General features: G+C 40.5%; 1 protein-coding gene across 3 annotated transcripts in view; it reads left to right on the top strand.

The window, feature by feature from the left end:
* Positions 1-3,758: 3,758 nt before the first annotated feature.
* The window catches only part of col5a1 (procollagen, type V, alpha 1), a 75,672-nt gene continuing 55,534 nt past the window's right edge, over positions 3,759-23,896 (top strand). For 2 of the 3 annotated variants that reach the window (XM_076886671.1, XM_012918747.5), the window contains exons 1-2: positions 3,760-4,186; positions 19,315-19,482. In XM_076886671.1, coding sequence (XP_076742786.1) covers positions 4,087-4,186; positions 19,315-19,482 — 268 coding nt within the window. In that variant the 5' untranslated portion in view covers positions 3,760-4,086. Of the gene's footprint in view, positions 4,187-19,314; positions 19,483-23,896 lie in introns of all 3 variants that reach the window. The other variant, XM_076886670.1, reaches the window with a different exon arrangement.

Here is a 23,896-nt window from a genome sequence, read left to right as displayed (position 1 = left end):
GAGAAGGGGTGTGGTCTAATGACATCAACACCCTATATCAGGTGTGCATAATTATTAGGCAACGTCCTTTCCTTTGGCAAAATGGGTCAAAAGAAGGACTTGACAGGCTCAGAAAAGTCAAAAATAGTGAGATATCTTGCAGAGGGATGCAGCAGTCTCAAAATTGCAAAGCTTCTGAAGCGTGATCATCGAACAATCAAGCGTTTCATTCAAAATAGTCAACAGGGTCGCAAGAAGCGTGTGGAAAAACCAAGGCGCAAAATAACTGCCCATGAACTGAGAAAAGTCAAGCGTGCAGCTGCCAAGATGCCACTTGCCACCAGTTTGGCCATATTTCTGAGCTGCAACATCACTGGAGTGCCCAAAAGCACAAGGTGTGCAATACTCAGAGACATGGCCAAGGTAAGAAAGGCTGAAAGACGACCACCACTGAACAAGACACACAAGCTGAAACGTCAAGACTGGGCCAAGAAATATCTCAAGACTGGTTTTTCTAAGGTTTTATGGACTGATGAAATGAGAGTGAGTCTTGATGGGCCAGATGGATGGGCCCGTGGCTGGATTGGTAAAGGGCAGAGAGCTCCAGTCCGACTCAGACGCCAGCAAGGTGGAGGTGGAGTACTGGTTTGGGCTGGTATCATCAAAGATGAGCTTGTGGGGCCTTTTCGGGTTGAGGATGGAGTCAAGCTCAACTCCCAGTCCTACTGCCAGTTTCTGGAAGACACCTTCTTCAAGCAGTGGTACAGGAAGAAGTCTGCATCCTTCAAGAAAAACATGATTTTCATGCAGGACAATGCTCCATCACACGCGTCCAAGTACTCCACAGCGTGGCTGGCAAGAAAGGGTATAAAAGAAGAAAAACTAATGACATGGCCACCTTGTTCACCTGATCTGAACCCCATTGAGAACCTGTGGTCCATCATCAAATGTGAGATTTACAAGGAGGGAAAACAGTACACCTCTCTGAACAGTGTCTGGGAGGCTGTGGTTGCTGCTGCACGCAATGTTGATGGTGAACAGATCAAAACACTGACAGAATCCATGGTTGGCAGGCTTTTGAGTGTCCTTGCAAAGAAAGGTGGCTATATTGGTCGCTGATTTGTTTTTGTTTTGTTTTTGAATGTCAGAAATGTATATTTGTGAATGTGGAGATGTTATATTGGTTTCACTGGTAAAAATAAATAATTGAAATGGGTATATATTTGTTTTTTGTTAAGTTGCCTAATAATTATGCACAGTAATAGTCACCTGCACACACAGATATCCCCCTAAAATAGCTAAAACTAAAAACAAACTAAAAACTACTTCCAAAAACATTAAGCTTTGATATTAATGAGTTTTTTGGGTTCATTGAGAACATGGTTGTTGTTCAATAATAAAATTATTCCTCAAAAATACAACTTGCCTAATAATTCTGCACTCCCTGTAATAGTAATAGCTTGCCAGACAGACTGCCAGACTGTCATAGCTTGCCTGACATTTGGTGCGTGTGTGGAAAACAAAGCGTGGAGAAACGGATAGAAACACTTGAGGAGTAAATCATAATTTCCTGTTTTAGACACTATATCCTATCTTACGTCTCACAGGAACTGTTTTTTAGCAAATGATGAAAGTCAAAATTAAAATGAAAGTTAACCAGCAGTGTGCCAGCATTAGCGTATCAACATCCTTTTTGTTAGAAGGCAAATTAAGTAAGCTCGTGACGGCCTTGTTCAGGAGTAGTTTGGAGTCTCTGAGATTAACACAGTGTGGGCAAGTGTGGTGTAGGCATGAACCCACCCTAAATATAGGGCTCGGGCCATAATTTGACCCATGTTACCACATAACGGTTACAGTATATGGCTAAGTGGTCAGTTTAGAAATACTACTTTATACTTAATGTAAATTTTTACCCCGCTTTTTAGAACAAGCTTTTCGTTTCAAACAACAGAGGGGAAAAAATGAATGTCTTTAAAACCAAGGAGTTTTTCCATGTGGTCAAAGAGGTCACCTGAGGATCTGAGAGAGGCCATCTGAGAGATCTTTCAAAGGTGCTGAACTAATCTAACAAGCTTAACAGCCTTCAAGTAAAGCTGTTGCTCTTAAAAATCCTACAGCGTGTAACATACAACACCTCTTAGTCTGAATTTAGAGGTCTGAAGTTAGAGGGACCATGTTCAGACTCATCCTTTCCTATCCTATCCCACTTCACAATGTGACATCATGGCACGGTTTCCAATGTTGCTGCTTGTTTACTTTGCGTAGAACCAACTTTTACTGGGCAATTAATAGAAGTCTGCCCCCCACTGGAGGAGGCATGTGACAGCTTATAAAAGACAGCTGCCATTTTTGGCAGTTCTTGAAACAACAGAAAGTTTGAATCTCATGCTACATTCAGCTCTAAAAAAAGTGTTATTTGGTGACTATATGGCACTAAGTGTTGTTTTCTTGTGTGTTGCATTGTTTGTTGCCTCTCTATCCTCATCTTTTCCATTTCCTGTTCCCCCCCCCCCTTCAAACCAGCTTTGCGGCACATGGCCACCCTCCTGGTCCTCCTGGAGATGTTTCTCTTTTTAACCCTCAGCTGTTATTTTTTTTCCCTTTCACTGCCATATAAATTCTTATCATCGATCACCACCCACCTCTGCTCCTCTAGATTTGGGTTGTCAAACATAAGCAAAAACTCCATTCGAGCCCATTGGATGGCTTTGGAAATTTAGGAAATTGGGCATTTTTAACTGTATTTTCACAAGCTTTACAGCTTTTCCTACTGATAAAGACTTCCCCTATGGCCGTTCATACAACACCAAAGCAATTAAGCAATAGATTTCTGTGTTTTACACATTTACTTCTTACAATTCAAGCCCAATGAGTCATGCTGAGAGATTTCTTTAATTTACTACAGAGGCATTACTTTGCCATGTAGAGAGAGTGAGACATACTGTTGAATTTGAGCTTCTTTTTCTCATATTGAGATCTTGCATTGATTAAATGTGTAGTTAAATTTCTCTACACTGACATAAAGGGTAGTTTCACTGGTCTGGCCTGCATAAGATAAAAGTGGGCTGTATGTGGGAATGATATTAAATGAATTCACGTCTCTGCTCTAGATAAAGAAACCACATAAAAGGTGGAAATTCTTTTACATATTTACTTTTATTAACTCTTAAACATTAAAGTGTTGTGGTACTAATGAAAAAACTTCCGAGGGTAATAAAATCTGCAAGCACATTATTTCATCATACATTCAACAGGTTTAAAGCCCGTAGATCACCGATTAACATGAAAAAGATATGAGCTTTGAGTGGATTATTCCTTAGAGTAAATATCTGATTCATTTAAAAGGCAGAACATTACAAAAAGTCATAAATAGATGTATCTGATCATCTAGGCTCAGTATACTGTTATATCAACTAGCACTGGGGGTCCACCTGTGGATTGCACAGCACGATTTTTCTCGCAGTCCCATGACAATCAGCTCCAGATAAATCAGCTCTTGCAGATAAAACACCTCGCCTTTCCATCTATAAAAAAGCAGTTTTGCTTTTCCCGCTCTGAACCACTTCTCTGGAAATAGCGGACTCCATGTAAAAGAATTCCGAGCGCAAGAGCTGGAGGCGTGAAACTTTCACCTCAACTTTTCCTCCCACCCTCGGCCAATAACAGGGCTGGCCCTAATATACGGGCTCCTCTGATTTGCCCGAGTCTCCTGTCCGCAAAGTGAGTGACAGCCTGGGGGGGAAGACTTCTTCCTCTTCTGTGCGTGTGTGTGTTGCCCTGTTGAGTTGAAGGGGCTCTACGTGACTGAAAGAGAGGGGCCAGCACTTCAGATCGGAGGCGCAGCGGTGCAGGACAGTTCAGAAGCGCAGAGAGGAGAGGAGTACGGGAGAGACGGTGGCCGTCCGTCAACCAGCTGGGGGAAAACACACACTAACAAACCCTTATGGCTGCTTGAGAAATAACGATATACCCCCCCTCCCCCCTTTTTTTCTCTGGGACTTTTTTGGCTTTTAGTTTTTTTTTTTATTGTCCTGACCAGAAGTTTTTGCAAGTCTAATTAGCTGTTGAAAAAGTGAACCCACTTTGCCGTGGACGTCTCTGGCGGTCATGGATACCCATATAAGATGGAAAGTTAAACGGAGGATAAGGGACGTCCAAATCACTTTATCCGTGATTCTCCTTTTTATCACGTCGCAAGCGAGCTCAGGTGAGATGCAGCTGTGTGGGGCTTTTTTCTTTCTTTTTTTGTGGATGCACTTTGGAGGAGCGTTGCACTGAAAAGTTTTTTGCCTTTTCGCTCATAGTGGACCACAGATGTCTGCCCCTCCTCTTTAATGTATTCATCTTGGTGGTGTGCCCCGAAACTATGGGAACTTGTCAAAAAGAATTAAAAGACTGCTTTTGGAGGTTTCATCTGCAAGTTGTGCTTAAGTTTTTTTTTGTTTCTTTGTTTGCCAAAGCAGTATAGCTGAAGTGCATTTATTTATTTCAATGCATAAAAAATAGGAAATATATGTATTAATTAGTAACCATCATAAGTAACTAGTTTTTCTCTGGCATACTTATTATGTAGGAGTAATTGCTGTGGTGCATCTTAAAGTCTAAATACTCTTTTACCAGTGCTCCTTTTTCAGCAGATGAGAAGGATGAGTATAATTTTCATAAGAAGGAGGGGCTGAAGCTCCTCTGAAGTGGTAGGGTGGAGCCGCCTTAAGGACTCCACATCAGGGGACAGCGCTGGGGCCCTGCACTGAGGCTCAAGCAAACACATCTTTCACTAAATGCATTCTATAAATTCTCCCGATGTTTCTCACTGACAGTTATATGAGTCTAGTCCAAAAACATGAACAAATAATAGTTTGGTATGCCAGTTAGAGGCCCGCTTATTTTAATTGGAGAAGTGACCACCTCTTTGTCTCAGTGGTGAGAGGGCATGCAGTTGGGTTTATGCTTGGCCTATATGTATTATTAGCGCCTTAAGACTGCCTGGCATGGGTGGCGGGCTGCTGTGTGCTGTGAAGGTCTGACACAGGACATTGAGATGAACAGATAGCTTCTTCTGTCTGCTCGGGGCAGTTAAAAAGCTTCCATGATTGTGCTGATGGTGTAAATTTGTTGTGATGCCTGATTACAGCCCATTATGGAGTTCAAAATGCACTCCGGTTTAGAAAGCCATGATAACATATAAAGTTGAAGTGGTTTTATAGGTTCATGTCGTTGAATATACACTAAGAAAATTACTGCAAAGTGTTTATTTTCATGTTTCCTATAAACACTGGTTATTAACTGGACAAAACCTTGGTCACTGTATGCTGGCTGGGTCAAATCTGGGTCATTTGTGATGACTGAGGAGGAGTTGAATTTTTGGTGGGACATTAAAGAGTGTGGGCCTGAGGTCATTTTGATGGTGGTGGCTGGATTTAATCATCTCTTGAAACTGACAGAGAGGAACGAGAGTTTTGTAAGAAATCCCTAAGGGTTCTGGTATATTTTCTGAAACTTGACACACACCAGACAGGAAGCACTTCATGACTGATTGCAAGAAACATGCCAACTCCATGAAAGCTTTTTTTTTGTGAACTAATTATTCTGTCCATCAAATATCTTTTAGATTTTTACATTCATTTTTTAAAATTAGCTGCTTTCAGTTAAACACTGTGCAATGCAAAAATGAAATCCAGTTTAGCTATTAATACAAACTTTTCTTTTTTTTTTGCTAAATGGCTTTTCTAGACCTCTTACAATCAGATAAGACAAATAGTCTACAAATAATTACTGACAGCTAGCAAGTTTATCACAAGTGAAAGCTTATTGCTGACCTAAGCCTCATCACCTCTTAGCCTGAGGGAGGACCAAAATGCATCAAGCTGAAGACTAGTAGAGACCTGCCCAGGCATACAATACTAATTGTTTAGGGCTTGTCAGCTATGGTTAAATTAAAAACCAAAATTTTAAGTATGCTTTTTTGTTTTGTTTTTGTTTAACACTGAAATCAAAAAAGGACAGTTGAGCAAATACCATTTACTAAAGAATTAATGTTGTATTCATGTTTTATCACCAGCTGTTTAGGTAGTATGATGCTAATTCCACAATGGTTTTTGTTTTGAATACAATACCCAGTCAAGATCATAGCCCAACAAATTTCTTATCAAATGATATATAATGTGTTCATAAATCTATAATTAATGTATTTCCTATAACTAAAATGCGTATAGAGCTCAATAAAAAGACAAGCAAACAATACAGCAAGGCCTAACCTATTAGCAGTTAGCATATTCTTTACACAACGGGTTACTTACCCATGAAGCATAACTACATTTTCACTACATTTGATTCAGAGCCTTTTCCACTGTGAACTGTTGGCATGTGATACATTTTGAAACACAGAAATGAGTTAATAAACAAATACTAAAACGCCACATTCTATAAACTAACGCAGTTGGGAAAACGATGTTAAAATAGCCTGCTATGTAGAGCTAAGCTAATTTGTTGCAGCTTTATTACAGTCTCTCTTAAAGTATAAAAGACAGTCTTAATGCTGTGTGTCTGCTGTTAAATGTAGCTTAGCTTATTTGATGCTGACCAGAATTGAATTATGTGGAATAAGCTCCTTACTCATTATTTTATAAAGACAAATACAGAAATATGCATTGAATTTATACTGTGATTAAGTTATATACTTGTATCACAGTGTATATATTTTAATATTTTGCGGTCAGTTTGTCTTTCAGTAGACTTACGTTTAGAAAGACCTTGTCTTGGTATTAGAGAGGAAAAACTCAGTTTAAGCTATGTGAAAAGTGGTAATAACAGAAGGCCCTGGACAAGAATTTGAAGAGGGGTCAGAGTTCAAAAGTGAAGGTCAGGACTGCTGTCAGGTTTACAGTTTCACTGCCTGAAGAGAGGCATTCTTTATAGTGTAGCTCCTCTCATCTTTGCTTCCCATAATTCTTCTCTGTGTCTTGGAGGCAGCAGGGTAAGATGTGAGCTTTTCAAAGAACCTTTGCAACAGTTTGAAGCCAATATAAACCCTGAAATGCAGAATTCAAATTAGGATTGATTGATATGTGTAGTCTCGACTTTTTAGCTTACTGATGTTTTCACATGTCTGTGGGACACAGTATAACTGCTATAGAATAAATCTAGCTTATTTTACAAATGGTTTCCTTTGTGTTTCTGCTGACTTGCATTTTTTAATCTGGCCTCCTCAATCAATGGACTCTTTTCACAAGTATTAGATAATCTGCTTTGACTCTTTTTTCTTTGGTTTGTTGTTGTTTAATTAGTAAAAGGTTTTTTTTGGATCACCCTTGTTAATACCAGACATTTAAACCAGTTCAGATCGTACTTGTCGAGTGTATTTTAGTCATCGAAAATGCTGAAATAACATTCTTTGAATACCTTGTGCAAATGAAAACATTAATGGGTTTTGGCCAAAGTCACCAAGGGCATTGAAAATATTGGAAGAAAAGGCTGACAGGCTAATAGATCACAAAATATGGTAACGACTTGAGAAATACCCTATACAGTAAGAACTGATATATGTTGATTCTCTACATAAGTTTTAAAGAAATATAGAGAAGAAGGCCTCGCTGTTTCTCTGAGCTCCTTCCCATCTGGACTTGATAAGTTCCATTGTGCTGTCTGCTAAGCCCTTCAAAAAGCCAGAAAAAATGGCTTCCAGATGTTTTCTTCCCATTCTATGTGGAACAGGGGACCATGAAAAAAAAATACTGCTGCATTTTTTTTCAAGTGAAAATACATTCTGTGCTAGTTTTAGAGAAGATTTCTAATCAAATAACATCTGTAGTCTTAGAGCAGATTTGATAAAAATAATGATGCTACGCCTTGCATTTCAGCAAGGTTTGCACATACACATTGAGGGCTGTTAAAAGGTTCTTTCTGTTTAAGCACGCCAGGTTTATGGCAGGGTTAAAGGTCGACTACAGCTGGTCCACAGCTGTTTTTTATTTATAGTCTCATATCTGGAAAACTCGTTTTCAAAAGGAATTTATGTGGCTTACTCTGATTTTGACTTTTTTTTTTCCATATACCGTTTTTCATGAGCCCAGTAAGAAAAAAATCATAAAAGATACTGTGACCAGAGAGATTTTAACCAATGACATTACTTCCTGATTGGTAATTGCATATCAGTTTATATAAATTAAAGGCAACAATGCCAATGTTTCATTTACAACATTGGGTTTTAACCTTAAGAGGGATATTCAGATTTATGTTACCATCACCAATCTGCCTTAGCTTCAATCTTCCAGTGAGAATGTAACTGTAATTTCTGAAGGGCCTTTCTTACTTACCTTGAAGTGGCAATCCTGAGGTCACGTCAAACTCAATCAGATAAATGGCGATGAGAAAAAGTGGCTTCTTGTGTGTGCCTATTGCCATGGCGCTGAGGAAGGAATCCGAGTTAGCTGTTCTGTGGGGAGAAGCAGTGACCCTGCAACTGCATGTGCCACTTCAGCCCTGTAAATACAGGCTTTGTGGAAACGACTCTGTAAATCAGCCCTAATGCCTGATAATAGCATGGAAGATAAAGCAAAATATGCAGGACAAGTTTTTGACCCCGTGTCAGAGTTAAGGAGATCCTTTGTGCTGCACAAATAGTTCGTTATTTGCCATATCTTGGAAAGTATATCATCTAGTCCTTTCCAGACTAATTAAGGTTCAAATAATTGTGTTGAACCGCTCAATGGTCCTCTGTACTCATGACACAGTGTGCTTGATTTGAAGCCAGTGGTAGATTTTTCTCCAAATTAGCTTATTGCTAAAAGCACACCGACATAGATGGATCATTCCAGCTCCAAACTACAAGCAAACGGGGACGATGTGTTCCTTACACTCTCAGAATGGAGACAGTGGTGTTGGAAATGTCAACATGACCCTACGAGTGATGTAAAAGTTGGATGCTCTACCTAATGATGCAACCCCCCACGCCTGTTTTTGATTTCAACCGTATGCTTTGTTGCAGCGTGTAGTGCATGGCAGAGTGAAACGTGAATTCTGGTCCAGGCTCACAAGCCGAGTATTCACTTTAGCTGGGAAACAGTGCTTCTCTCTGTAATGGGGTATTATAATCATTGAGCATGGAAAGCAATGTATGACTCATCCTTTCCAACCCCATTCCCCCTTCCCCAGCCCGAGCTAAGCCACAGCCTGGGCAGCAGAAATACTGAGTGTAAGCATTTTTTTTCCTACTAGGGGGAAATACAATGGCTTTTTGGTCACTCTAAAAACTTTACTGTAGCCCCATGTACTCTTTAATTTATTGGCTGACAAATTTAGAAGGAGTTGAAATAATAACACAGTAAAAAGTAAGGTTTTGCTTATTTAGCAGTGTTTTGTCATGAAACCAGCCTCAATGAACTTACAAGGGAGCAACAAAGGAACAAGCTTGAGTTTCACTAATTTGCCAAAGCAAGCTCAATGAAGGCTAAAGGTCCCGGAAAGGAAACCCTGTTTCTTATTATCTTCCCAGTTGCAAAATGGTGACAATATAAGAGGAAAATGTTCACTGTCAAAACATCTTGCAACAAAATAGCATAATTTAAAACACAATAAAACTTTTACACGTACAGTACGCGGTTTAGTGAATACTATTGCTCGCATTAGATATTGAAAAGCTACACATTATAAAGCTAAAAACTGAGACAAAAAGTTTTTTGGTTGCACTGATATGCTAACCAAAACCGCAATCTTTCCCTATCCTAGGCCAAAACTCTTTTTTGTTATGCAAACTCAACCACAAGTTGTACTCAGAATACAAACTATGGCCTGTGGCATTGATGTCATTTACTCTGTTTGCATGAAAAACCCAGAAAATGTTTCCAATGAAAGTAAAAAAACAACAAAAATTGTGTAATTTAGAGTTTTGAGTTACAGTTTTGTGAACAGACTCATGATAAGAAGCAATGTCATACAGTGATGCTCTAAATGAAGTTCGGAGCTAGTGCAGGACCTCCAGAGTCAAGATGCTAGTGGTGATAATGTAGAGTTAGTAAAAGGAAACCCAGGAGGACGAGGCCGTGATGGGTAGGGAACGGAGGGCTGCATTTTACGTGGAAGGCAGAATTCTTAAAAAGTAAAGGCTACTTCAAGAACAGGAAGTGACTGGTTTTCAGAACACAGTTATGTCAAAATTGTTAAAGGAGTGAGTTTGACAAAGTGGGAAAGCAAAAATGATGAAAAATAGAGCAACAGAACGGGACTACAGCATCACTCTGACACATAGAGGAACAAAAGCAAACTGTCAGGGAACAGATCTTCCTCAATGAAATTAACCTGAAGGATCATTTCTTCAAGACTTCAAGACTGTGCATCTTATCATAGTTAGCAGCTGATTTTGATCACTTATACTGCAGCTGTCTGTCATTCCTGAGATTTACTCATGCTTTAACTTCTGTTCACCCACAGGCTTGATGTTGCTCAACTGTGACACTGGTTAAAGTGTCAGCAGGAGATGAATTGATGGTTGACTTGGCTGTCAGTGCAGCTCGTTGCATGTTATCTGGCACCGTGATGAGATGGCAAGGTTTTGTTTTTCTGCAAGTTTCATATAAAGACTGTATAATGAGAAATATGACTGATAGTTTATATATTCCTGTTGTTTTCATGCCTTTTCACACTTCATTGGCTTGCTTTTAAAAGAAAGAAAAAACTTTCCTCATTCTTTTCTCTGTGATTTCCATTCTCATCACTGACAAGCTTGATGTGCGCCTTGAAATTATGCTTTCATTTACTTCTCCTTAGCCATGCCTATGAATGTAAACATTCCCAGTTTAGAAATATAATTGGATTTTTTTTTGCACACACAAAATATAACCCATGTTCCACCACACATATGTTTAACCACTATATTATTGATTATGTGGGCTGAGTGGGACTATTTCATTATGGGTCAATGAGTTCACTAAAGATGATGAAACACCTTCTTGGTGAGAAAACATTGCACATTTGATTCCCATCATTAGCTGTGAGGCACAGCAGCTCCGTCGAGGCAAATAGGTTTGATAGGCAGTGCTGGATAGTCCTCAACGAAGACAAAAGCATCATTATTGTGCAGGATTTTGTATTTATTATTCTGTTTCATTGCGCTGTCCCAGTGTGTTGGTGCTGGAGCTGTTCTTTGTGAGGCTTTCCGAGAGGAAATGGTTCCGTAATGTCAGTGCTGCAAGGCTCTCCTTTATCATGAATTTCTCAGCAGTCAGCTATTAAAACCATATCTGCTTGTGGGAGAGGCAGAATGAGGGGAAGGCTTCAGTGCAGAAAAAAGGAAAAAGATAAAACAGGCAGTCTGTGTGTGGAAGAAGGTTGCACAGAGAGATTAAAAAATAAAACAGAAGCTGCCGAAAAAGACAAAACCACAGTGGGCGGAATGAGAAAAGACTTAATAAGTGAGAGATAACATGGATCGCATATGCGCTTCAAAAGAACCAATTCTGTAGTTTTTGCTGTAAAATGAGAGGTGCACAGTGGAATCTTGACTCTGTGGTGGACGGCAGACAATGATTTATCTTCAGCGCTGTGAGCTGCAGCGTGGAGACAGTGAAGTAAACCATATGGCATTTACACTGTTAAAGCAATAAGAGTGCAGCTAAAGTACAGAGCATCAGACTGCATTGAGGAAGCTCAGGTCAGGAAAACTCTGTTGTCTGGATCATCTTTCAGGTGTGTGTCTGTGTGTGAATCCTACCTGCTTGTCATTTTTTTAGTGTCTTGTCATTTTGCAACTAGGCTTGAGCTAATGTTTCATATTTTAAATGAATGTCAGATTTATTTGATCAAAACCACAGGAACAAATGCAGTGGATATGTAAACAAAACGATCCCGGGCTTCTCATATCCTCCTCTCCTCCTATCTTCCCTGCTGCTTTATCCTTGTGCAGCTTTTTCAGCTGGTCACTGGGTCAGTGTCCTGAAATGTCTGGGACTGAAGCTGGCGGATAAAATGAAACTGATACTGGCATGTGAAGTCATTTACAGACTAAACACTGGCCTTTGTTGCCTTTGGAAGTTGTTGCCTAAGAAAACATTTTCTTATGATCTAGTCATTAACTAGATGTACTGTGTATTGCTACTTGGGTTGCACTGATTGTTAAATTCAATACCAATGCCAGTGTTTAAACGAGCAATGTGGGTGATACCTGAAACCAATTAATTTTTTTTCTTTTCTCAAGCTTTTGTTTTTGTGCTCATTTATTCTCTCTCTCTCTGGACATGTTTTAAAGTTTTTCCAGCTCATTTAGTTTGTGCAAAGGTAATGCAATACAACAAATAAACTTCCACCAATGACATGAATAAATTCCATCTTTCTTTTTCTTTTCTTTTCTTTTTTTTTTTGTCAGCAGCGCAAATATCAGTTGATGCCAATATTGGGTTCATACTTTGGTTCATCCCTACTTGGATCTTTGTAAAGTACAACCCTGCTGAGGACATGATGGTTGCTATTGCTAATGCTAACAGTAGCAAAGGCATCTAGACTTGTAACTTGAGCTGAATTGCAGCAGACACATTTCAAATGGTAAAGTGTTTACTTTTACCATGGTATAGGTTTTTCCAAGGAAAATGGTATAGGTTTCCAGTTTGTTTCACTCTTCTTACAGTTTCATGACCAGTTGCTGAGTAGTTTGCCAGTGTTTGCAGAAAAGTCACTGTCTTCCATGTAATCAGTTGGCAACTGCAGCAACCTGCTAACAATCAAAGCATAGAGGTTTTTGGTGCAGCACCAAATACCTCTTTGTTGTCACTTTTACTCTAGCAATTACCAGAAACTTGAGACCAAAATGTCACAAATGTCACATTTTTTATGACACTGTCCGTTTGTGAGATTTCTTACCTCCTTGATATTCGATGAACAACTTAAGTGGTATTATTGCAAAGTGGAAGTGTTTAGAAACCACAGTAGTTCAACCACAAAGTGGCAGACCATATAAAGTTGGGTCACGTAGTGCTGACCCACATGGTGTATAATAGTCACCAACACTCCGCTGACTCAGTACTTGCAAAGTCCGAGACCTCTGGCATTAACTTCATCAACAATACTGTATGCTGGGAGCTTCATGACGTGAGTTTGTATGGCTGAAAAGTTCCTGTCGGTGTAATGTGTTGTGGCCCTGTGATTCTCTTTATATAGTTTACGCTAACAGGAACTTTCACATTCACTTGGTATTCAGTGTAGGTGTTTTTTTAAGGTGATTTCAATGCTTTGCCACAACTTAAAACTTTGTCTGAGCCTCACTGCAGCGCATGCAGAGAAGTGTGATTGGCAAGAAACCAGTCTAGTTATAGTTTACGAGTTAATTAAAGTTGTGGAGATGATTACCATCTTGGGTACTGGCATCCCATTCCGGTATGTGCTTGCATTAGTTTACACATGCATCTGCAGTAACATGTGCCCGTGCAGTGTGTATAATGTGCTCAGTCTAGCATGAGCATAATGCCTACAGTATGATTCTCATGTCTGGTCACATGAAACCCAGAAGCAACAACTTAAGGTCAGCGCTGATGGAGGTGTGTTCATTTTTTTCCTTCATGCTCTGGATCTAATATGCTGTACATTTGCAGGAGTTCATATCTTAAGACAACATCTGCAAACTTAATAAAAGGTTTGTTACTTTTATGGGATTAAATGTGAACCATTAACGGGGAAAGAAAAAGGATGGCAAAAAATCTCAAATAATTTGTACTGATTAGGCATTTTCTGTCAGGATCTAAGCCAGTTTTAAGATAAATCTTTCCGCTTCAGATTGTAAAGCAAAGTGTTTTGCTGAAGGACAAATATGGAATAATAACAATAAATGTTCAAATGAGGTGTTGCAGAAGGGTAAGTTACAAAAGTAAGTTGGTGAACTAGATAATATCCACCCGCATGAGTCATGCCGGTCCAAATATATCTTATGTGTAAAACCCCTGAGGCTACTTGGTTGTGTGTTTTGTTGGTTATGAATTCTGCTTTCAATTTTGAACTGTAGGAATGCCTTACATCGCCCTATTTTTAAAGTTACATAGTCTTGCTTTAAGTAATTAAAGCCAGGACCCTAATTGTAACCTGCTGTACTCACAGTGTGGCTCCAGCTTCATAACACTTGGCTTCAAGTTTTATAACAGAATCAGGTGAAATAAAAAAAGACTCCCAGACCCTCCCCATCTGTAATGCGCACTAGGAGGGGGAAGTCTCTCTTTGGGCATTCTTGTTTTTGACTGTGCTGATTTCCAAGAGGAGCCAGGGTCCTCTTTATGACTGCTAATTACTCCTTGTCCTCAGCGCCAGGTCAAGCATGTGCCTGGAGAGTTAGGCCTCACTTCAGGAAGGGCTGGAGGAGGAGGCAGTGAAAGAGGGAAGAATGTTAATCCACCCCACCACCATGAAAAAGTCCTAATTCAGTGGTCCGGCACCCCTCCTCCTGTCAAATGAAATGCTGCTGTCTGGAGTCGCTGAGTGTTGTCACAGAGACTCTGTGTGTGTACACGTATGTGTGCGTTAGTGGAAGTAGACGGTAGATGGATGTTTAGGGGAATGGGATCCACCACAGTCCTGGCACGGAGCCGAATGTGGATTAAGAATGTGGCACTCGAGCTACTGTTCACATAAAGAGAGAAAATCTGAAATAAAAAAGGTGTAGTTAGGTAGGGAGGGGAAGATTTATAAAAGAGCTTTCTGCCAACTTCTTTGTATAACAGTTTGTTGCAATGTAATGTTTCACCACACCTTTCAAATTAACTCAGACTTTATGAATTCATTACACTTTATTCCACTGTGACGACCTGTGCTTGACAAACAAAACCATAAACGGCTTTTTTTAGCATGTCACATCAAAGATCAAAGTAATTTGGTGGCTAATATATGTATCCAATGTACAGGGTTTTTTCTTTGTACATGGATGGGGACGCACTAACTGTAGGATTACAGCCACTCTCAAAAACCAACAGAAAGTTTCATAGAAAGAAAAATTTTGTGTTCAGGTCGTAGTTTTCATTACTGAGAAAAGATCCATTAATTTCACAGTCTTGCTAATACCACCCGATGTTCTGAGTGGTGGCAGTGCAGGTTTACTTTTCATGCAGGATTCATGTGGCATTGCTTATTTCACATCTTGAATGGTGCTTCAGTATTTAGTGGAAGCATGCGCAGGTAACATGAGAAGTATAATGTTTTTATTTACACTGAAGGAGTTCCTGTAGAGTACTAAAGCTTAAGGAATGCCATTTACCATATTTGTGTCACATCCACTTGCATGAAAGCAGTAAAAACAACAGCAAAAGTGCTACAGCAGATCCATTGGGTGAGCAAATGTACACAAGACCGTGTCATGTAAACAGTTTTCTGTGTATGTATGGAGAGCCAGCGTCTTGGATGTGAGGGGCTGTGGTCTGGGAGAAAATTATTTTTAGCATCCAGCACCTCAGGTGTTGGTCTCTTGAGGGATCTGCCATGCTAAGTGGGTAAACATCTCAGGTTAACAAGGTGGGATTGAGAGCCATACCTGTGGTTTAGGATGTGGTCAAAAAGGTCGACTGCCTGTGACAGAAATCTGTAAATGAAAGTGCGTATGTGTTAACGGATGATGGAAACATAGGCGATAATGTTGGTGTTTGTGCTCTGAAGTGCCCAAAAAGATTGCTTTATTGAAAGGGACGCGCTTTTGGCTGATTCTCAAATGGGTTTTTCAATAGGGCTTTTATTTTATAGCTGTTATATTATGCTTTCCTTTAGTCTACCCCCTTCTCTTTTAATCCTATTGGCAGGCTCCACCTTGGTTCACCTCCAGGTGACCGATCCCTGAGGTTGCTTTAAGGACCAGGCGCATCCATAACCTCACCTGAAACCAAAAGGATTTTATATGAGGATAAAAGAATAATATAAGAAATTGACTTATGGATGCTCTGAACTGGATATGAAAGAATGCTGTCCTGATGCTCCCTTCCAATTTGCTAATCCACGCTGACATTTGATCATGTCAGTGTGGATTAGCAAAAGCAACACTCCTTGGAAAGGGTCGCTGGGTGCTCCTTACAAACATCCTCCTTTTTTTCTCCCCTTAGTACTGACCTGGATGTTATTACTAACTTGTTATTGAGTATTAATCTGAGTTTAAGTGGCTGTAGCACAAAAATATTTGATCTAACTTGTCAGTATTTGTCTGTGACTTAATAAAATGGCTTGTTGGAAACATCTCATAAGTGGAGGTAGTGTATCTGTTTGTGTTCATACTTCATACAAAATGATAAAAAGGGGTTGTGTTAAATTACCCCTACGGTCTAGAAGCACAGGCTAAAAAATCAGGCTTTTTTTTTTTTATCAGTGAGTTAAAGTTGAACTTGGTGTTTTTACCTGTCACCACCAGAGTCTGCAGCAGTGGGGAATAGCAAGGTTGTGTCCAAATAAGGACACGGGGACAGTGTGTGATAGAAGGAGATTACATGAAGATGTATGAGGAGGTGAGATGGAAAAGGGAGGTTGTGGCTTGCTGGTTGAAACAGTCTGAGAATCAAAGACACCACAGTACGCCACCACCTGAGCATTACTATTGGATTGCAACACTGTGTACTGACTTTATGACCACACTACTAAGCTGCATCATTTAGACAGTGGTCACTGTGTCAGCTGTGAGATAGTTATTTCCATCCCTTGTATGGACTGCCTCTGTGCAGTTATCAATTGATCTGTCTCCCAGTGAGCGCTGTTAGATGTTGGCAGGTTAAAGGGAATGACTGTTGGGGCAAAGAAGTCTGCTGGGGAACAGCAGAGATATTTGCATTTTGTGGTCCCTCTCAAAAATTGTAGCAAATAACAAAAATGTTTCTGTGATTCTATGCTTAATGCATCAGCCTTATAAATAATCTTCCTGTGTGGTTAATAATGGATTATAGAGGCTTCAGATGGATATTTTGATGAATAGATTGTGCTTGCTAATGCCATTTAAGAAGTGTGAAGATACAGGGTAAGTTTTTTTTTCGGCCAAATATTTCTCACATTATCAATTGAGGAATGACACAGATATTGAAAGCAAATGCATACTTTAAATGAGTTAAAGTATTCTAAACTTTTTCAACTCTGGAGGGTGACCAATGTATCAGCAGGCTGATATTATCTAATTGCCAGTCTGTTGGTATTTGTTTTTATAACAGTTGCTAAATGAAAAATGAAAATGAAATCAAGAGAGAGGAGAAACACCCTTCAACCATGTTATGAGTGTTAGCGTTGCATAGTTTGTCCACCAGAGGGCACTGCACCCTCCCTGTTTGTATCGCAAAACTCTGCCACAAACACAACAAGCAGCTAACCTGAACAGAGTCGAGTAACACAAAGGGTAAATCAATATCTACACATAATGAATTTTATGGAAATCTGTTCACGTGTTTGAAAAAATAAAATCAGTGGATATTTTGAAACATATTGGCCTTAAAAATCAGTCTATATGATGATAGGTGGACCAAGTTTTCACAGGCTTTGTTCGCCTTGTGCCGCGTGACTCCTTCAGTAGGAATAGGCTCTTCTGACCTTTTGTTCATGAAGCAATAATGATGTAGAACACGAATGCGGATTAGTAATCTATCAATGAGGAAATTTGTACAAGAAGCACATTTCCATTAGTGTGCTATATCATTACTCTGCTGCTGAGCTCTGAAAGTAAGCCTCATTAGGTGAACCTCTGTCATCATGACTGAATGATAGACATTTTCTGGCTGCTGCGTGAGCTGCTGCTTCATTGTGAGCTGATGACAGACGAAGCTCTTTGTGTTTAGACCCTTCACCCGCGCAGAGGCTCTGTCATCCTGTGGGTTTGGACTGACAGGAATATAAGAGTAGTTATCTTTTTGACATACTCACAGGCTTGACTTGTTGGGGTTTTAAACAGATGGGTGCAGTGGGTGTAAAAGAGCTGCTATCACAAATCCCTTAACCACTTTTGCCTAATATGACCCCAGCACAACAACACAGTGTAACTCGGACACGACTCGAATCGTACAACTTTCTTGCCTTTACAAAGTAATATCTGAACTGGAAACAGATGCTTCAGCATTCTTGCTTTGTGTTCATTGCCAACCTGATGTTTTAGTAAAACAAGCAAACAAATAAAAACAGTATGATTTTTATTTTACTAATTGTAGCCTTAGACATCAGCAGCCCTCTTTAGCTAATTCTTTGTAATGTCGGAAACATGCAATCAAACCTTCGAGGATGAGGAGGAAGTTTTTCTTTTACGAAGCCTGCACAGCTGCAGAGGAACACGTGCATCCAAAGTACTCTTAACTGAAAACCTCTGTTTAGGACGCCCCCCTCCCCCCCTTTTTTTCTTTTTAATTGATCTGCTCTGAACGTGAGTCATGTGTAATGACATCCAGCTGGAGGTTGCTGCAGGGCAATGGAGAATGCACTCAAAGACTATTTAGAGATGCCTGTTCACCTTTCTTAGCAGCCCTTTCACTCTTAGATGGATGGGACCATTGAACATTTTTTTAAACAATGTGTGTGGTCTGTGTAGACCGAAAAAGACATAGCTTTACCTGTGTGTGGGCGTGTTTTTAATCTTGTCTAGTGGGTTGGCCCTTGGTATTCACATAACAATACAAAAATGCTTTCTTTTTTTCTTTCCTAACTCTACTGCCATAACCCCCTCTGTTGTCCTTTTTTTAGATTGTCCTTTCAAAAATGAGGACAGCCTTTGATCCTCAGTCGTGACCCTGTGTGCTATTGTCCAGAACCTTTCTTGGGCAATGCTTGGTACTAATGTGTGTCATTGGGTAGCTTGCTATCTGTGCATCTGGCTGCAGGAACAGCTGTTTGTCCTGGGTGGTTTTGGCATGTGACAGTGCGGTCCAGGGTCAAACCTCGTGTCACATTGTTCTGACCTAGTGTACTTCTGTGGTGGCCTGGTTACAGCTTGGACGACCGGCTTGAGAGTGTGCTAATTGCATGGTTGTGGTCTAAGGGAGGCAGCGGTAGATTTAACATAGCAGGGAAAGAGATGGAAGGATGGGTTTTGGTGCAGCTGAAACCAGTGATCATGGGTGATCTATAAATGGGCATGTCTCTGTTTAGCGCCTAAATGGATAACAGAAATCTTCACTGAACCACAACAGTGGAGTCTCCTGCTGAGTAACTAGTGCTTCTAAGTCAGCAAAGGACAGAAAATAGATTGAGTGTGCCATAATTAAGGCTTGCTTAATATGCAGAAGTTTGGAGTTGCACAAACTCTGCAGTGGCATTGTTTTAGCAATGCGCTGGCCTTCATAGAGACTAGCCAAATGCTCCGAAGTTAAGTTTGTTGAATATGAATCTAATGTCCTTTTTGTGTGTTTCTCTCTCTCTTCTCTGCAGTGGAACCAGCAGACCTCTTGAAGATTTTAGATTTTCACAGTTTACCCGAAGGTGTTACGAAAACAACGGGATTGTGCTCACATAGAAGGTCATCACAAGGACCCGATGTGGCTTACAGAGTATCCAAAGATGCCCAGCTCAGTGCCCCCACCAAACAGCTGTACCCAGGTGAGTATATGACTCAAGGAACTTTTCATGCTGCACATGTTCAACTAAGAAGTAATTTAAGAACTTGCAATGAAGAATTTCTCCTCTTTCAAACATGAAACACATAACACTACAATAACGCCAAATCACATCAGCAATCACCTCAAGGTGCTCTATATCGTAACGCAAACACCGTACAATTATAGAGAGAAAACCCCTACAATCAGACAACCCCCTATGAGCAAACACTCGGTGACAGTGAGAAGGAAAAACTCCTTTTTAGCGGGAATAAACCTTTTTCTGCTTAAAGACATTTTCCCAGGTTTTAAAGTTAAAGTCTTACCATCTGTTTGGCTTTCGTGACCTTTAATCCTACTTCACATTAAACTCCAAATATAACGTCTTAACTTGGCTGGATAGCATTTTGCATTTGCTCCCGTCTAGCCTGTTCCTTTCTCCCCCTCCAGATTCGCAGTTTTGTCCATTAGCATAAGCTGATAATTTATCTCGACTCTACCTTTAACTTCTAGGTTTTAAAATGGCTGTGCCTGCTGTTTAATCTTTAAGTCCCCTGCAAACATGTTGACATCTTGCTAATGCATGTCCAAGTGCGTCTGTATTTTTTACTGAAACAAATTGCCTACCACGTGTGGACACTTTTAGCAAATGTTGGTAAAAGAACGATAATGAAAGTGCACATCAGATGCATTGCCCTGTAATATTTAATGTCGCAGCAGGAGGAGCTGGGTGATGAAAAAGCAGCGAAAATATGGTTGGTGGATGGGAGGGAAGCCTGGGGTTCCACTTTTCTGTGTTCTATCATGCTGACGTGGCTTTGAGTTACTGCTATATACTGTGCTGCAGTGCTTCTTTCCTTTCTCCCCTCCCTCTCCAGCGCTCTTTCCTTGCTCTTCTCCCTCCTTCTCTCATTTTTTCCCTCAAGCGTCATCGCTTCTCCCTCTATCATTTCTCCTAGACTGCTTCTGCCTTGCAGTGTTTTCTTCCTTTGTCTTTGCTGTATATTTTTTTTTTCCCCATAAAACATAAATTAAAAAACCCACAGTTTCATGACCCAGACAACCAATTTCTGAAAATGATTGTGATTGTTGCCTTTCCTTTGGCTTACAGATATAAAAAGCCGGTGAGGTCTAGATATAGCAACAAGAGAGAAATAATATCCCTTCCTGTGCGCTAAGCTTCCACAAAGTTTAGATTGGATGGCAACTCCATTCGTGGTCTTCTAAGATGCTACATTGGCCTTGGTGGATCTTTGATCCGTGGCATAACTCTTCCTAGGGGCTTAATGTAGAGCTGCAAGGCTCCTGTGGGCTGCATGCCCTTACATGCCCTCCAATCAAACAAATACTGTTCACTTTGATGCTTTATGACAGCATGTCCCCATATGAGTCTCTGTTTAGACACACATGCTGTAATTACACACATGCTACGCTGGATCATCCAAAATAACAGTCTATATAAAACAAACCAACTGGAGGAATTCACAACAGGCACCGCACAGTCTTAAGGTGCAAACAGACTAACTAGCTGTCTTTGGCTTGAAGGCTTTAAAATTCACTCGCAGTGTTTGTGATGTGGCCATCTCTTGCCTTTATGGTACAAGAACATAGAGCTAATATATTCCAGAAGGCAGTTGAGGTCATTTTATCCGGTTCTTTTTCCCCTCTTTAACTAAGTTTGCTACTTTAGTCTGGAGGTACAGTTTGAGTTATGACTTCAGTCTGGAGGTACAGTTTGAGTTATGACTTCAGTCTGGAGGTACAGTTTGAGTTATGACTTCAGTCTGGAGGTACAGTTTGCTTTAATTATTGAAAAGGTACAAAAAAGTCACACATAGAAAATAAAGGCATACAAATACAATTGTTTTGCTTTACAATAATGGTATTGAAACAAAAGCACACTAGCACCGGCTAAGATCACACTGCCTTGTGACCCCATAGCCACAGACAGCTTGTGATGATGTGTTGGAAAAGAGCAAGTGCAGACATGCACTCATTAGGCAAACATGTGGAAGAGATGATTCATTTGAAACTTCTGAGGCACCCTGAACAGAAGAGACCTTTCTTACCTTTATTAAGTGAAGGAGCTGGGAAGAAACTGGGCAATAAAACTGCCTCTCTCTTAAACTACAACCCATCAAGAACAAATAAGCATCTGAGAATTCATTGCAATGGAAATTGCAGTAAATCCCAATTTGGGCATTTTAATTTTGTCCATTTGGAACATTTTTTTCTTTACCTTCTGCGTATGTTGTGCGCCATCATAAACAATAGCCATCAAACACCAAAGGAAGAAAGACTCAGCAAATCCTAGGTTCTCTGAATGGGGTTAGCTGTAACTTAGCCTGCAAACCTGTGGTCACAACTGCTTTAGCTAGACGGCACCGACCACAGATGGCCAGGGGCTTCTGCTACAGCTTAACTCACAAGCTGTAAAAGCAATCACGGTTCTGTTGTGTGCCAGCATCCCTCAAGAGTGATATGTTGCATTCAGTGCCACATGCTACATATATAGTGGCATTTAATTTCAAGCAAAACTAGGTTGTAATCGTGTTTACTACTATTTATTTGGAAGATTTTGTAGAATTCATGGATGGACAATTAATTCTCCATGAGAAACAGGGAGTCTGCTGTGGAGAGCTGCACAAATAAGCCTATAAAGAGTTTATAGAATAACTCCAAGCTCATTGGTGTGGCCGTCCACAACAGTCATAGTTTCTCATGTGGGCCCATGGGAAAATTGCCTATCTCAGACTTAGATGTACAACATGATCTTTGAGGGCAAGCTCAATGACTCCAGAGTAAGACAGTAATAACATGTCATATCACAGCTAAAATGTTTTTTTATTATTAGTGTTTTCTTAAGTTGTACAGTGGGAGCTGTTTACATTAGAGCCACTTACTGTTATGTTAAGTCACTTCACTGTTTCGTCCTATTGCTAGGTGCACTCCTTTGCAAACAGACAGCTCTGCAAGGCAGTTGTTGTCTCTGCAGCAATATGCAGTCCCACAGGAATGCAGCTTGTCTCATACAGAAGAAGAGAGTTGGACACAGTGATGACTGAATGACCAATTACAGGACACAAAGCTTTCTACCCCATTACCTGCGTGTATGCACTCTAACAGATGGCAGACATCATCAGAGAAAGTGCCGCCATAACCGGGTCCCATGCTGACGTTTTGTGCATTCTCTGAGGCTCTGTAAGTTTTGTTGAGGAAGAATACTCAGGCGTACACATCACATACCTGTAGCATGATATCACAGGACAAGACATTCCCTCTGCCCTTTCCTACGTGACGAATAAAAGATAGATACAAACTCTTCAGCAAAATCTGGAGTAAAATGCTGGATTTAGTCTGGCTAGCTGGAGGCGTCTTTGAGTTTCCCGTGACCTTTTTTGGCCTGACACTGGTGGCTGAGATGCCAGAGTAAACTCTCGGGACTGTTGGCACCCCAGCCTTTCCATTCCTACCATGTTGGCACAGACGCACACTGACAACACGAACACACACGAGGTATGAGGTATCTCTCATCTGGTGGCCTGGAGCAGCAGGTTGAGAAACACATTCTGGTGGGGGGGTTAGACTTTCTCATGCTGGGTTTGGGTCGTTATAGTCCCAGCAGGGCAGATACAGTAGGACGATGCTTTGCAATTTGCTGCTTACACTCCACAGAACACCCACTCATTTTCCCGTGTGCTCTGGTTTCCCTTTCACCCCTTAGCTGACCCTTCACTTCTGAACAAACAGCCTTCACCAAACCACTGCTGAATCACTGCCTGAGTGTCTGACGTGGCTATTGTGCAAGACAGATGCAGCACTAAATTTCCTTAATTGTGTTTCTTTGTTCTGGTATTTCCCACTTGCATTATTTATATCATAGTGCTTTAATTTCATGTTCACTATGCAATCAGCCAAAGATTTGTGGATCTGTCTTCCTTACAAAACGCTAACATCTCAGGAGCTTTTTTTTGAAGAGCTGCCTTCCTGTTGCTTGTCTGTGTTCTGTCTCTCCTTTTTCTCTGCTTTACACCGTCCCACTGAAGCATCTGTCAATTAAAGCAATGTTTTTCATATGATGCCAAGCAGAATTCCTGAGGGAGCTCACTGCCAAGGCATGTGCTCTCCGCATGATGCGATCTGATGCCTAGCGTTTAATGAAGGAATGATAGAAAAAGGCAGGAAGACAAGACAGGAAGGCAAACAGACGTCCAGATGCTGACAAGGCTGAAGGCCGATGGGAAAAAAAAGAAGAAAGCGAACGAGTGGCGGTAGCAAAATTCAGAATCGGTTGACTACCAAGTAGAAATGACATACGTATACGAGTATTTGCTGAAACAAATATTCTGAGCTAAGGTGGCGGTGTGGATCTGAAGGACACTACAAGGCAGACTGCTTCGTCCTTAAATAAGCTATTC

This window comes from Maylandia zebra, linkage group LG7 (assembly GCF_041146795.1).
Source record: "Maylandia zebra isolate NMK-2024a linkage group LG7, Mzebra_GT3a, whole genome shotgun sequence".
NCBI classification, from domain to species: Eukaryota; Metazoa; Chordata; class Actinopteri; order Cichliformes; family Cichlidae; genus Maylandia; species Maylandia zebra.
This window is presented reverse-complemented; position numbering and strand designations above follow the sequence as displayed.